This window comes from Petaurus breviceps, unplaced genomic scaffold (assembly GCF_028583685.1).
Source record: "Petaurus breviceps papuanus isolate PSGF00001 unplaced genomic scaffold, PetGlider_PUasm1.0 91133, whole genome shotgun sequence".
NCBI lineage: Eukaryota > Metazoa > Chordata > Mammalia > Diprotodontia > Petauridae > Petaurus > Petaurus breviceps.
In genome coordinates this window covers 57632559-57649469 of record NW_027187419.1, presented here as the reverse complement: position 1 = coordinate 57649469, position 16911 = coordinate 57632559, and the positions used below count along the sequence as shown (strand labels likewise).

The 16911-nt window shown below is 38.6% G+C and overlaps 1 protein-coding gene across 5 annotated transcripts in view; it reads right to left on the bottom strand.

Annotated features, from left to right (window-relative positions):
- The window catches only part of TNFRSF19 (TNF receptor superfamily member 19), an 89654-nt gene that overhangs the window by 13622 nt on the left and 59121 nt on the right, over nucleotides 1–16911 (bottom strand). For all 5 annotated transcript variants that reach the window (XR_011166778.1, XM_069080298.1, XM_069080295.1 and 2 more), the window contains exons 6-8: nucleotides 3116–3280; nucleotides 2478–2603; nucleotides 589–691 (exon numbers count right to left, since the gene is read on the bottom strand). Coding sequence is in view for 4 of the 5 variants with exons in the window: in XM_069080298.1 (XP_068936399.1) it covers nucleotides 589–691; nucleotides 2478–2603; nucleotides 3116–3280 (394 nt within the window). In the remaining variant the exon portion in view is untranslated. The remainder of the gene's footprint in view (nucleotides 1–588; nucleotides 692–2477; nucleotides 2604–3115; nucleotides 3281–16911) is intronic.

The window sequence follows — 16911 nt, the reverse complement described above, 5'->3', positions numbered from 1 at the left end:
TCTTAGAAGAACCTATATATACCTCTCTGAATTGTAACTTTATGCTGTTTGCTGTTCTACTTTATTTACCTCACTAATTTAAGCTAAAATAGTTCATTTGCTTTAAAACAGATTGGTTGATCAATCAGTAGAGTAGAAAACATTTTTTGAAATGCTTATTATGTGCAAGACTGTGCTAGGATTTGAGGATACAAAGAGGAAAATGGAAAATGTCCCTGCTTACGTTCTATTGGATATCCATAAAACCACCCAAACTACACATTCACCTGAAAAATTCATTGCCAATAAAAACATGTATGCACTAAATTCAAAGTCTTGCATAGGGATTAAGTGTATTCAATTGGTAGAAATCACAAAAGTACAACGGAACCAGTACAAGTGGAAGGTAGAGTGCTGAACTGCCAAGAAGCTCTAAGGCAATCTGTCTAATTTGGGAGGGCATTTCACAGAAAAGTAATCAGTGTCACATGTGACTTCTTTTCTTGAATTCAGCATTTGGAGACAAAAAGGTCTATTTTGGTATTGGTAAGTCAATTAATCCTTTGCTTGTCCTTGGAGATGTGAAATGTCATGAATGCCTAAACTCACCTTTCGTGAAGGGTGGTCCTGGAGTGGAGAGCACAGCCCCGAGTGCCATGATCCATGCTACAGGTCTCATCACAGCACAAGGACGGAATCAAATGAACTGGCCCTATGAGGAATACAACGGTTTTAAAAATAGGGTCATGACTAATGTGAAAATTTGTTTAATATGATTGTATACATATAGCCTATATCAGATTGCTTGCCATCTTGGGGAGAACGGAAGGGAAGGAGGGAGAAAAAAATTTGGAGCTAAAATGTTATAAAAATGAATGTTGAAAACTAAAATAAGTAAATAAAATAAAAAAAATAAAATAGGGTCATGAGATTCCTTCAGGTAACTCCCATTGCAACATCATTCAGTTCAACAACTCGACATTCATTTCTTAGGGCACTGGGGCTACAACAGCAAAACCCATGTAGTCTCTGCCCTCAGGAACCTTGAAAAGGATTCAATATGCACACAAGAAAGCAAATACAAAGGATATAAACATAACACAAAACAAATTCAAGAAGGAGAGAGGGTTAATAATTGAGAGCATCAAGAAAGGAAGCAAGGGGTTCTATGTGGTAGAGGATTAGAAGGGAGTGCATTCCAGATATGGGGACCCTGTATACAATAGAGGCTGGTGCCTTCTCTGCACTTACAATCTTGGAGAGTTGCCTTGGATGCTAAAAGGTGACATGATTTGCTTAGGGTCTCACAGTGATCATGTATCAAAGGGAGAATTTGAACCCGGGTTTTCCTGGTTTTGAGGTCATCTCTCTATCAACCTTGGCTTTCTGCCTCTACCTAGAGTGGCCATCCACATATAATGTTGTAGCACTGATATCATCCTATTCCTGAGTCTACTTGCCATTCCTCCATATGTTCAGTTATCATATAAAAATGACTGATCATATACTGATTGCTACACCAGACACTACAGAGAAAACAAAGATAAACAAAATTCCCAGCTTTATATGCAGCGTGCATTTATTAAACTCATTGTCTTGTACTGGAGAGAAATGTATTTAATTTCCATTTGTGAGCAAACGTAAAATCCTGCAGGAAGAAATTAAAATATTTAGGAAAAGTTATTTTCTCACATTTTCAGCTTTATATCTATAATTTTGTGGTGCACAAGTATATTCTATAAACTTTGTTCTCTCATGAGCTTGCAACAGATCTTTTAATTTTATGTTTCACATTCTGAATCCTATATGAGAGCCCATAAAAAGACCTTCCACTTGTTCCTTTGATGGTAACAGAACTCAGTCTTTTATAAAAACTTAATATTCTTGAATTACCAGCCCCTTGGGCTATCCCCTCATCATGTTACCATGATTTTGGAGAGCTATATCCTTTCTCTTGGCTCCTTCTGGTTGCCTCAATTGGTATTATTGATAGTTACCATTGGTAGAGTGATTAGAACTCTTGTGAGAGAACACTTTTATATGGACATTTCTAGAAATCATTTGGTTTCTTCAAGGTTTTTCATGATGAAGGCCCATGCACACAGTTTTTGGGTTTGAGGCCAATAGATCTCACACATAAATTTAACTGTCAAGACTGAATTCTCAGAGCTACTTTACAGGGAAGGCAGGAAACAAACACTTGTCTAAACAGGCAGGGTGTCAGGTTGTTTAAATGAAAGCTCTATTGACCCCACGCGATGAAGAGGAACTCACCCAGACATTCTAGGGTTTTAATGAGGTGACAATTTTCTTTTAACACTTGGAATCAGAATCAAACCATCAGAGAGAAAGGGGGGATAATATGACAATATCATTTTTAACTAGGAGTTAAAATAGAGCATCTCAGATCCTAGGTAATGGTGCTCAGTTCCTTCTGTTCCCACTTCCTTTGGTTTATTCTCATTCCTCTAATATGCTCATAATGAGGCCTTACTTACCACAAGTCTGTGCTGAATCTTGATGGCATTGACAACAAGTTCTGTGGGGATATTCATTAAGCTGAGGTCTGTCAAAACATGACAACTCTGACCCATTGTACTGGATATCCTGTGATCTCATAGACCCTGTTGGTAAAGAGGGAAGAAGGAGAATGCATCAAGCTAACTCTTTGTTTCTGCACTTTCCTTTATGAAGCATAAATTAACATGAGAATGTGGAAAATTCCAAACTAACCTTTCGTAGTTTTTTAAGATGAGAGATCTAGCATTTTTAATTACTACTAGGTTTAATCTTCAAATGAGATCATTAAACCTGGAAAACCATTTGTCAAGAAATCTAGAAAGGTGGTAGGACTCTCAGGTTACAAAGAATTGCAATGTTCATTTTTATCTGTGGGCATTAAGATGTTTCATACTTGTCAACATTTCTATAAAAATGCCATTCATTCTATACCTCCTCCTTCTCCCTGTCCTAAGGCCTCCCTGAGACTAAAAGACTATAGGGCTTATTTTCACTAATCTCTGATTACTTTAACAGTTCACTGGTTCTCATTTTAGGCAGGTTTCCTGTCAAATCCTTTAATGGCCCTGGTGATAATTCACTTCTCTGGTTTCCCTGGACACAGAAATAGACTTACAGCGGGGCTTCTTCTCCATGAACTGTCTCTTACAGTAGATAACACAAAGGATGAGCAGGGCCAATAGAACGGTGGCAAGCGCACTACAGATCACAGCCGCCAGGGCTGTGTCTCGTGGACTGGAGGTGGTGGACGGGATCTTCACGAGGTTTACTTTGGTTGTACCTGAAACAGAGATGAAAGACTATCAGTGTTAATATTATAATAAGTAGAACGAAGCTGCTCATTCTCTGGTGTATAAGCACACTGCGATCCTCTGCCGTGGTCAGATCACTTTTGGAACACTGGGTTCACTACTTATGGGTGCTATAGTTGAGAAAAGGAGTGGATGAGCTAGAGTACAACCAGATGGAAAGAGACCAAGATGGCGAATGGTCTCAGGTTAATGCCATCTAAAGACTGCTTGAAGGAACTAGGGATGTTTAGCCTGGAGAAGACTTAGGAAGGACAATAATAATGTGTTGTTGGGAGTCAAAAGACCTCAGTTCTAACCTCAGCTTGCCCTTTGCTAATTATGTGACTCTGAACAAGTCATTTGACATCTCTACCCTTTACTTTATTCATCTGTAAAATGGGTATGTTGCATAAGAAAATTCTTCTCTTCAGCTTTGTAGCTATTGTCCTGATTATATGAAGGGCTGTCATGTAGAAGAAGGGCCCTCTCTGAAGCACCTTCTAACTCTGAGAGTATGTGATTCTGAGGTTAACCATTATAAGTGATGAATGAATAAAAAGGAAGACTACATATTTCCAAGTACACATCATATACAATAAGGTTAAAAAAAGGGGAAAACACCCTCCTGTCATATTTTGCAGGTTATGCTGAGAGAAACACACATTTTATTTTGTTTTGTTTTGTTTTTTAATTTTTTTATTAATTTGTTTGTGGGATTCAATGAAACACACATTTTAAAACCAGGAAAAAATAAAATTCTTAGATCATCTTGATCACATATGGCATCTGAATGATTTAAACATCCCAACTGCTACATTTGTCAGTTATAGGAATGCCTCCACTTGTTTTAGAGAAAAGACTGTCATAGCATATAACAGTCACCATAATAAAACTCAAGTAAGAAACATTATCAAGCAAAAGAGAGTGTTTCTAATACAACTAAGGAACGTCTATATTCCTCCCTTGGCTCTACCATATTCTATCTTGTATTATACTTATCTCTGGATAAGTATGAGAATAGATTGCAAGTTTCTGGAGGATTTACAATGTACAACAAAACGATCCTGAGCATAAATTTACATTGCTTGCTGAGTGAACTTTGGGTCAGTATATGAAGGAAGGAAACAAGCACCTACTGTGTGCCAGTCATTGTGCTGAACGCTACCAATATCATCTCATTTGATCCTCACAACAACCCTGGGAGGTAGGGGCTACTATCATTCCCATTTGAGATATGAGGAAACTGAGGCAGAGGTTAAATCACTAGCCTAGGATCACACAGCTAGAAAGAGTCTGAAGCTAAATTTGAACTCAGATCTTCCTGACTCTAGATCCAGTACCTTAATTACAGTACCACCTAGCCACCTCTAGCAGCTGCCACAGTCAATACACTGTAGAGGTGTTTAACAGAGAATTTCTAAGAATTCTATAACATGGAATTTGCTGTTACTTTCAATAACTTAATTTAGATACTCTTCCATTCATCTGAAATGGTCAGATTGCAGATTTTTTTTTAAGCACCAGAAGAGATCACTTCCTTTAATGCTTTATAAGTTCATCTACTTAAATTTCCTCTTTTCCACCAATATTAATGAATGATGAAAATATATGAGGCTTCTTCACCTCTGAAATGCATTTAAACCAAGGAATTAAATCTGTTTCTTTAAACTGGGCAAGCACTCTGATTCTGCTCATCCCTGCTATACAGAGGATCTCAAAATGTTACAGCTGGAAAGAACCTTAAAGACTGAGTCTAGCCCTTTCCTTTACAGAAGAGGATCCAAGGAGTTAGATGATTTTGTTGTTCCGTTGTTTTAGTTGTGTCTGACTCTTTGTGTACTCTATTTGGGGTTTTCTTGGCAAAGATACTAGAACTGTTTGCCATTTCCTCCTCCAGCTCATTTTACAGATGAGGAAACTGAGGCTATAAATAGGGTTAAGTGACTTGCCCAGGGTCACATACCTAGTAAGTGTCTGAGGCTGTATTTGAACTCAGGTGTCCCTGATTGCAAGCCTGGTGCTCTATCCACTATGCCACCTGAAATCATACCGAGCTGGCAGAAGAGGTGAGACTACGGCCCAGTCCTCTTGATTCTTGGCCTAGTATTCTACATAACATTGGCCTAATTCCACAGGTGAAACACAAGAAACAAAGCCATTTCATTAGTTTGAACTTGATAGGATCTAGTCAACAAGTATTTATTAAGCCCCTACTGTGTACCAAGCACTGTAGTAAAGGCTGGGGCATACAAATAGAAAGAATGAAAAAACCCTACTCACCAGAAGCTTATATTTTCATGGAAGAGACATGTACACAAATATATATATATATAGGGACTGAACCTGTAATTTCATTGGGGAATGTCCTATGGAGGTCGTAATCTAATCTGCAACCTAATAGTCTTACTTGCCTAGAACTCAGAGAGACTGTGACTTACCTGCCCAGTGTCAGATGACCTACACATGTCCGAGGCAGGTCAGTTTTCCTGGCCCTGAGGCCAGGTCCCAATCCACTATGCCACACTGACTCTCCTATGTAAGTGCAGACAGAATAAATAGAAAGGAAATAAATACAAAGATAATTTGGGAGGAACAGTCCTAGCAGCAGATTAAGAAAGCTTCATGAAGAAGGCTGTGTCTGAGTTGCATCTTGATGAAACAAAGAGATTCTGTGAATCAGAAGTGAGGAGCAAGTTTATTCTAGGCACAGGAAATGGCCAATGCAAAGCTCTAGAGATGGGAACTGGAATGTCACATATGACGAACATGAAGAAAATATAAGATGGTCAGTTGGCTGGGTGGCAGAGTATGGGAGAAGGGTAATGTACAATGAAGTTGAAAAGACAGGTTGGGGCCAGGTTGTGAAGGGCTTTCAAGACTAAACAGAAGAGTTTACATTTTATGTTGGAGGACTTAGGGAGCACATGGCGTGATGGAATAGGGAAGTCACATGGCCAGATACAAACCATTTTTTTGTTTGTTTGTATGTTTGTTTCTGGAGGGGGGAAGGCAAGGCAATTGGGGTTAAGTGACTTGTCCAAGGTCACACAGCTAGTTAAACGTCAAGTGTCTGAGGCTAGATTTGAACTCAGGTCCTCCTGACTCCAGGGCCAATGCTCTATTCACTGTGCCACCTAGCTGCCCCCCAGATACAAATCTTAAGGAAAAATGGTTTTGCTTTTGTGTGTGGGATGGACTGGGATAGGAAGTAGCTTGGAGTAGGGAGACCTCTTGGGAGGCTGTTGCAATAATCCAGGTGAGAGATGATTCGGGCTGGGTGAAAAGAGAGAAGGGGTCATATTAGAGATGTTATGGAGGTAGAAAAAGCAAGATTTGGTGTTTAGATATATGATATGAGGACAGTGGCAGGTCAAGAAAAATGTTGATTAGACTGAAAGGATGGCATCATCTTTGAGTGACGTTTGGAAGAAGGAAGGGTTTGGGGTAGCAGGACAGATAATAAGTCATGTTTTGGACATACTGAGGTTGAGATGTCCAGGCAACTAACAATGTGAGATGAAGCTCAAAGGGTGGTAGTGGGTTAGGGTTAGGGCTGGATACATAGATCTGTAAGTTATCCAGACAGAGATGAAAATTAAGCCTACAGAAGCCAATGAGGTAACTAAAAGCCTGAGGAATCTGGCGCTTTAGAACCTGAATGCTCATTTCCCAACATCTGATGTCTCTTCCTGTGGCAGAAAGGAACTGGACTGAAAATGATTCCTGAAATAATCTGGACAAATCTTACCTAGGTATCCAGTAACACTGCTAACAAGAATTTCAAATAGCATTTACTTCCAAGTATGCCTGGTATTTACAAGTGCATTTTATTTCTTAAAACCCTATGGAGAAATCATCATCAATTAAAAAAAATCTTATTTAATGCTTATCTTTGTATGTTGCAAATTAAGCAGGCATTGTTCCTGACCTCTCAGAGATAGAAATCTATAACGGCTTATATCAATGTGGACAAATGAATAAAAAGATATGTAGACACTGTGGCAGCTGCACAAACACAGAAAAAGAAATAACAACCCAAATTTGCATCCAACTAAAGCACATTATGCTATGGGGCTGGAAGTGAAGGAGGTCATGTCAAAGTGGTCCAAATGGTGCTGGTAGGGCCCACTGAACACTGATTCTTGATGGGTGAGAGTAAATTCTACTCCAAATTAACTAGTTTTGACTAGCTATCTTGCCCAAGAAAATAAAACATCTTAGAAATAGCTGGTTTGGAGGGATGTAATCGGGCATTTTTGATACTGTTAGTTACCAAACTGAAAGTAAGCAATCAGCTATGTCTTAGCTATCAATCTGTTATCAAGCATTTATGAAATACCGACAATGTGCCTGCTATTGTGTTGGGTGCTGGAGATACAAATACAAAAATGAGATGGTCTCTGATCTCAAGGAGCTTGTATTCTATGGTGGTAGACACAGTATTAATTCTCATGTTAAGATCACTGTCTGTAATGAATTCAGTAAGACTGAAATTATTGTGGAACACAATGGGGAAGGGGAATATTCTAACTGAATTTTCAGACTGAATATTATTAATTGTGGAATGTTAGGGCCAAAAGGGGCCCCAGATACCTAATTCCTTCATGCTACAGATGAGAAAAGAGGCAGTGAGGTGCTGTAGTGAATAGAATGCTGAGCCTGCAGTCAAGAAGACCTGAGTTCAAATCCAGCCTCAGACACGCACTAGCTACATGACCCTGGGCAAGTCACTTAACCACTATTTGCCTTAATTTACTGGAGAAGGAAATGGCAAACCACTCCAGTATCTTTGGAAGAAAGCTCCATATGGAGTCACCAAGAGTTGTACATGACTGAATGAACAATAACAGATGAAAAAAAAACCTGAGACCCAGAAGGGTTGAAATTGGCCTAGTAGTGTTGAATCAATGGTGACCAGAAAACCTTTTTTTTATTTCAACCCTTGTTGGAAATCAAGCATTTATAAATCGAACATTTATTATCTTATTTTCTTTCTGAAATAGTTTAATAAATACAATTTGATGCATCTTTGCTGATTATTTGTGGCATTTTAGGTTCAAATGTTTTATTTATGCTTTTTGTTTTTACTTCACGGTCATTTTTGCTTATACCCCCCATTCACCTACTCATCAAGCCTCCCGTCATTACAAAGAAAATGAGGTAAGCAAAACCAATTGTCCCAGAGACAGCATGTGACAATATATCTAGCTTATTATTCTGAATATCAGTTCGGACTGAATGTGTGCTGACCTCTGAACACACCCAGAAAGCAGTTTCTTAGGATAAATCCTAAGGATCAGCTTGGATTCTTGGCAAACACTGCTTGGGAAAATAGGTACTGGGATAGTATATAGAGTAGAGGGTCTGGTCCAAATTTGGCCTCAAACACTTACTAGCTGTGTGGTCCTGGGCAAATAACTTTACCCTTGTCTGCCTCATCTGTAAAATTGGAATAATAATAATACCTACTTTCCAGGTTGTGACACTCACATTGTAAAGCACTTAGTAGAGTGCCTGGCTAAGTGCCATACAAACGTTATCCGTTGTTATTATTACTAATGGGTCGAAGGGTCTGTATATGCAGAATTCTGAGTATCTGGTTGTCTGATGGTTTGTGGTGGTTGGTTCCAGTTGGTTTTAATGAGAATCCTTTAGGAAATGGATTTGAGACTGCTTCATATTTACAGCAAAAATCAAGCACTGTTTTCCTCATCTGTGAGTTTTGTTAAGGCTATAATGAAACTGAGATTTCCAATTCTGTCACCCTAAGTGATACCAACCACACACCTCTAAAGTTCCATATCAATATTTTACTCTGTATCTTGGATATCTCTAGTGATTTCTCCACCACCCTGCCTCCATCCCCTGGATGTTTTATTAGTGTTCTGATGGTGCTTTAAAGGGACGAGATGTGTGAATCTGTACATCCTTTGGAAAGTTTTACCTTTACCACAAATGATAATAATCTCTTGATTAAGCTGAGCACTGTAGCAGTGGATGTGGGGAAATATTTATAAACAACAGATGGAATTCGTGCCCCCACAAATCCATGATCTAATAATCTGAGCAGGTAGAATGAGTGCACAAAAATAAATTGGAACTGGCAAAATGCAAGCAATTCTCTGTATGCTTGATTTCTTTTTGCACTTAGTACATGGGACTAAAAGGACACACAGAGATCCAAATAATAGATATGCCCCTCTCTCCAGCCAGCTTTTCTCTTGTCCATAAAAAAAAGTCCAGGCATGCCAACCATATGTTTACTCTCCCTTTCATCCCTAGTTACACAGACAATCAAAACAGAATTGGAAAAATGTGGCTTGGGGCAAACAAGGAGTGTGTTTGCCTAATACTGAGCTTTGTATGATGGTAGTGTCATTATGAGGGAAGGTCTCCACCTGTTGAAACCTTACCCATCCTTTAAGACCAAAATGCTACATCCTCTGTAAACCTTGAAACACCATATAAATGTGTTAGTTTAAAGGCTAGTCTGATTGCCCAAAGCAGAACTAAGTAATCATAGCATCACAGGATCACAGATGGAGAACTGAAAGAGAAATTAAGAGATTTTCTAACTTAATTCCCATATTTTACAGAACTGGAAACTGATACCCTGACAGGCATCTTTTCCCAGCTCTATACTCATGACACATTGTTTTTCACTCATGGCACTGCTAAGTGCCCCATGTCTGGTTGCCTCTTAGGGTCCCTAGTTACTTTCAAAGCTCAAATGGGGCATCACCTGAGTTGAGACCTTTCCTGATTCTCCTTCCTGTTCAGTTGTTCAGTCATGTCCAACTCTTTATGGCCCCATGGACCATAGCACGCCATCCTTTACCATCTCCCAAAGGCTGTCCAAGCTCATGTTCGTTGTTCCATGATAGATCCTCCTTCACCCCTGACCCAAATACTTCACATTTACATATAGGGACATGTTATTTCTCTGACTCCTCCTCCACTCCCAAAGAATTTAAGTTCATTAAAGGAAAGGAAAATTTTATATTTGTCTCCCTAGAACCTAGCCTTCAACCTGGAAAATGGTAGCTATATCTTATGCCCATTAAAGTTCATTGAAGGCAGTTACCATGTTTTGTGTGTGTTTAAATCCTTCCCCTCATCAAAACCTAGCATAGTACCTTTCATATAGAAGGTACTCAATAAATGTTTTCTTTTCTTTTCTTTTTGGAGGAGGGAAGGCAGTTGGGGTTAAGTAACTTGTCCAAGGTCACACAGCTAGTAAGTGTTAAGTGTCTGAGGCCGGATTTGAACTCAGGTCCTCCTGACTCCAGATTCTTACTTTATATACTATCCCAGTACCTATTTTCCCGAGCATTATATGCCAAGAATCCAAGCTGATCCTTAGGATTTATCCTAAGAATCCACTTTCTGGTTGTATTCAGAGGTCAGCACACATTCAGTCTGAATTTATATTCAGAATAATAAACTGAATACATTGTCAGTGCTCTATTCGCTGCGCCACCTAGCTGTCCCAATAAATGTTTTCTTGGTTGTGAAAGGTTATGAAACCACTATTATCTCAACAAATGATTAGCTTTGAGAACAGAAATGCAAACAAAATTTATAAATCTTTGAATTTTTATTTTCTGAAGTTCTTTATCTCTTAAATCTATTTCATATAAATTGCAAATAATTCTTTGGTTCTTAATCTTCTTCCAGCATAAAATTATATCTAGTAAAAACTTTAAAAAAACAAAAAACTATTTCTACTGACATTTTCAAGTGAAAATACTGATGAACAGCTCTTTGCAATATCAAATGAAACAAAGATGTAGTTTTAGAGTAGAAGAAAGTCTTTTGTTAATCCACACTGGTTAAACAAAAATATCTATGGTAACACTAAACATATGAAATCCAGATGTGCCACTAAAGAGCTGCCAATAAACAAAAGAGTTGGATTTTTTCAGTCGATTTGTACCAAGCGTGCTGACACCGGATAAATGTAAAATGAATGCCTTCCTCATTTACTGCATCTTCTCAAGATTTTGGTAGTAAAATTGTGTTTTGTAGTTTAGGAACTTCTGGAAGCTCTTTGCCTAAAATGATTTTTTTGAGGGCTAGTCAAACGTAATCATTTCAGTTACTTCTCCATGCATCAACAGATGCCTTATTATTAACACCAATGGACTGATAAATGGAAGGGAGTTTTCTGATTTTTTTAATACAGTAGAAAAAAGTCATTGATGTATTTTTGGTGGGGATTAGGTACCAACCCCAAACTTTAACACAGAGAGAAGAATTCACTAAATGTTTTCTATTGTGGCTGCTATCAGCTTAGAAGGGTAGCTAGGTAGCACAGTGGATAGAGTGCCAGGTTTGGAGTCAGAAAGAAGACCTGAGATCACATCTGGTCTCAGACACTTACTAGCTGTGTGACCCTGGGCAAGTCACATCCCTTTTGGCCTCAGTTTCCTCATTTGTAAAAATGAGCTAGAGAAGGAAATGACAAACCACTCCAGCATCTTTTCCCAAGAAAACCCCAAATGGGATCACAAAGATTCAGGCATGACTGAAACAACTGAACAACAAAAACTGCTTAAAACTAAACAATTTATGACACATTATAATGACCCCAATATAATATTTGGCAATGTGAAATCACAAACTATGATAAGAGAGGTGAAGCTTAGTATCAGGCACTGGCAAACTGCCTGTCAGCACTCATCATTCTAACAAAATTACTTAATATAGGAAAATACTGTTTTTTCCAAATGACTAAAGAATCTAGAAAGATATTAACAGTATTGGGATAAGGTTGGGTTTTTCTTTGGTAAAGAAAAAAACAAATGTAATCAGTGCAAAACACATTGTATTTAGTCAGACAATCTAGGATTGAATCTACTCAGTTACTTAGTGGGTAATCTTGAGTAATCTTGAATGTATCTTGTATAACTTAATCTTTCTGTGTCTTAGCTTCCACACTGGTAAAATGGTGATGGGGTTAGGTTGGGGGGGGGCGGTGCTGGATTGGACAAAGTATTTTTCAACCCTAAATTGATGATCCTATGATAATTTCTAGCTCTAAAGCCTGTGATCCATTACCATCTTGACCCCAATTTTTTTTAACAACCCAAATAAATGATTCTCCTTTTTATCCTGATATTTGCTGATAGGAGGTAAAGAGCTATCTTACACTGTGGTAAACACTGGAGATAGTGTCTCCTAACATCTGTAATAGACAGTCAGTTGCGTGTATGGCCTGGATCCAAAAGTTCATCATGTCAGACCACAGTTTTCAAATATGCTCCAAGTGCTGACTTTGAAGCATTAAGTTTCCAAGTTAATGCCCTATAGTGTTTTTTAGAAGGATTTTTTTTTAACGTAGAACTTTTTTTTTAAGTGCAGCTATGCAAGTATATTTTCATTTGTTTAAAAATCTTGCAACACTTGTTTATAAATACAGGACTTCAGAGCTTGATTCCTCCTTTTCAAGTATACTACTTTGACATAGTTATAATTACTGGCACTTTGATGGTTTAAATTTAAGTGAATCACCTCAGAGCCTGGAGGTAGTCTTCAATTTTCATTATTTTAACACTAAAAGTGAAGATCCAGACAGTTCCTTTGTTATGAGCAGAAACTCCCCAGGGAGTATGTTTCCAGGTCTTTGATTTCCATTTGAACTTGAATTTGCTCATCATTCATTTCCTCTCTTAAAGTTTTTCCCTAGTGCTCCATCAGGGCAAGCAGATGACCCTGACTTTTTGAAGACTGTGCCAGGGAAGTGTACAAGCTCTGACAAGTCCAACCAAAGGGCAAAAAGCTTCAAGTCTGGGCCTGGTGACAGATTGTAGGTCTGTTGTCTGAGAGAGCCTGCCTGGCACAGTTCAGAGAGATCCAGCACCAAACTGGCCACAGGGTAAAGAATTTTTTCAGCCACAGTAACTCTCAAGGAGAAGCTACTAATCCATAAAAGGGTTGTGATTGTGGTCACTGAAGAGAGTACCCATCTGATGAAACCATAGCTCTTTGAAGTATTAAATTGATTCTCTTTTTATTATGTCTTACTTAAGGGTAGAGCAGCTAGTGGATAGAGCACTGAGCAGTGATGAGTCAAGAAGACTCATCTTCCTGAATTCAAATCTGGCCTCGGACACTTATTAGCTGTGGGGTCCTGGGCAAGTCACTTAACCCTCTTTGCCTCAGTTTCCTCATCTGTAAAAATGAACTAGAGAAGGAAATGGAAAACCACTCCTGCATCTTTGCCAAGAAAACCCCAAATGGTGTCCCAAAGAGTCAGACACTATTGAAATGACTGAACAACTTTAGGGTAAACACTGACTCAATAAATTGAAGCACTCTCCTTGGGGGGAAAATATTCACTTAAAATATGATTCATAAAGATTAGTGAAAACACCTCCATTATGTGGCAGGCAGCTTTAGGTTATTCACTATGTTATAAACTGAACAAATGACTGGATCCTTGAGATGTCTCTCCCAAGTCTGCATCATTAGCTTCTATTGTTCCATTTATCAATTGCCCATTTTCCGTAGGGCAGGCCTGATACCGCTAAATATGAAGGAAGGAGGATCTTGGAGTGGATTTGGTCCTAACATTCTGTACTTTCTTTCTTGGGCAGCGATACCATCATCACCCATGAGTTCTCCACTTCCATGTTAAAGAGCTAGACAATTGCTCTGATTCTTCTATCATTCCATCTCTCTGTTACCCTTCCTATTACCAAACCGATTCTTCTGGGACCTCTAACCCCTCCACTCTTCAATACTTTCTCAGTCATCACACTAGCTCTGGCTACACTGTCCTCTCTTCCTAATCATGACCCCTTAGTGAACCAGTTCAATTCTGCATTCTCCTTGTCAAAGCCCCTGAGGCCTGCCACAGTGCCAAGTATGGTCCAAACCAGATAAAAGTATAATTGGGAAATATTTAACAAAATAAATAAAAAGATAATAAAACACAGATGACATTACATTCTTAAAACTTGGTCCCTCTGCCACCTACAGGGATGCTTACGTGTGGATGAATGGCCCCCTTTCTACTTGAGTTTGACACCCATGGTTTACATTGAAATCCCTTGTTTCCTTGTACTATCACCACCCACATATCACCAAACCCCAACCCCGTATCACTCCCACCACTCACTTCCTTTACTCCTATTCACAAAGTGCTGAAAGGAACTAGAAGTCACACAACCATGTCGACTGGGTCCACTCCAAATTTGTTACCTAATTTCAACAGGGCTCTCACCGCTAAAAGGCAATCCTTATACTTCTCTCTAATTGGTTCTCTATCCTACTCACTACAAGCACTATTCTAAACTGTTTCTTAAGCCTTCCATGAAGCCTATCCTTCTATTTTCTCAGCTGAGGACATTTACTCATACTCTTCCAAGAAAAAAGAGGTCATTCATCACGACCTCCCTCTTTTCTCCTTTTTCTCATTTTCCATCCCCTTGGCATTATACTTCATGGTCTTCCTTCCTACATTCTCTGTTGAAGGTGGCCCTTCTGTTTGCCAAGGCCAACACTTCTATATGTACCTTTGATCCCAACTCCTTCCAACTTTCCAACAGATTGCCTCCACTATTGCTTCACTTTCTAATTTTCAATCTCTTCCCATCTACTGGTTCCTTCCTTGTCATCTGCAAATACATCCAATCCAAGTCTCCTTAACCTTAAAAAATAACTCATTATGTATACAACGCTTGCTAGCTTTTGCATCATCTCTCTCCTCCCTTCTCTACTAAAATCCTTAAGAAAAAAACACTTATAACTGATGTCTCTATTTCTCCCCTTCTCTTTTAAATAGTCTATAAATGGTCTTCCTGCCTCATCATTTAACCTATCTCTGAGGTTATCAATGATGTCTTAATTGCTGTATCTACTTTTTTTTGGAGGGGGGACAGCAAAGCAAGTGAGGTTAAGTGACTTGCCCAAGGTCACACAGCTTGTGTGTCAAGTATCTGAGGCCAGATTTGAACTCAGGGCTTCCTGACTCCAGGGCCGGCGCTCTATTCACGGTGCCACCAAGCTGCCCCACTGTATCTATTTTTTTCTTTCTCCTTCTACTCCTTGACCTTTCTGTTGCATTTGACACTGTTGTCTACCCTCGCCTTCTGGAAACTATCCCCTTTCTCATTTTTGTGACACAGCTCTTTCTTAGTTCTTCTCTTACTTTTTTGACCACTCTTCAGTTCCCTTAGCTAGATCTTCATTCTTTGGCATGCCCATGTAACTCTGGCTATTCTCCAAGGCTACATCTTGGCTCTCTTCTCATTTCCTTCCATATTCTCTTACTTAGGGATCTCATCCATTGCCATGGGTTTAATGATCATATCTGTGCAACTGACTCCCAGACACACATATATAATAATATCATTTATGCAGCTTTTAATTTTTCTAAAATACTTTACAAATATTATATTCTTTTATTCTCATGACAACCATGGGAAATACAGATGAGGAAACTGAGGCAGACAGAAGTTAAGTGACTTGCCAGGGTGAAAAGTTAGTAAATGTCTGAGACCATATTTGAAATCAAGTTTTCCTGACTTCCAACATTTCATTTACTGCTCCATGTAGATGCCTACTCTTATATCTATCCATCATCTCTCTCCTGAGACTCAGGTCCACATCACAAATAGGACTAGATGTCTTGCAGACACTTCAAACTCAACATAAAGAACTGATTATCTTTTCCCCCAGAATCCCTCCTTCTCCAAAATTCTCTATTACCGTCCAAGGCACTGCTATCCTCTTAGTCACTCAGGTTCACAATGTTAGAGTTGCTTTAACTCCTCAATCAAAAATCTGGCTTTAGACACTTACTAGCTGTGTGACCCTGGGCAAGTCACTTAATCTCCCTGTACCTCAGTTCCCTTATCAGTAAAATGAAGTGACTGACCTCAGTGGCCTTCTAGTTCTAAATCTATGATCGTGAACCTACGAGTAAAATATACAATATGTAAACAGATGTTAAAATGTAAAATGTAAAGAGATATCCTACAGCCAAGGAGGTTATCAGGAGGATTTTATAAAGGTCACATCCAATGTTTTAAAAGGTTCAAATTTTGAAGCTGAAATGCTAGATGTTTAAAATAAAAGCTTTATTTTATTTCTGAACACCCTTAATTCAACGTGCTTTCTAATAAAAATCTTTGGTGTTTTAAAATTTCTAGCAAATTAGGAATGTGTGACAAAATGAATTGTAAAAGTATGTAGTTTCTCTTATGAATGACAAACTATTAATCTTCAGTTTCCATCTGACACATTATCTATGCTGTTAGAAAACCTTAACTAAAGTCAATAGTTTTAACTGACCCATTTTTTCAATGAATAACACATTGTAAAGTAAGGGAGATAAGGCATAATTCAAGTGTGGTAATTGACTAATAATAGGATATGTACAGACTGAACAGTCCTGAAAATCAATAGTTTAAAGATAAGAATGTTGTAGTGATATCATTTATACAATATAAAGGATAATCTCTACTTTTTATTAATGAAAAGACAGAAGATCCTGCTGCTGCTTGTCTATTATTTATACACCACCAGCATATAATGGACAAGTCTATATGGTATACAGCATGAATGACTACATGGTAAATTTCTTCTGCACTGAAAACAAACTAATTACATGAAG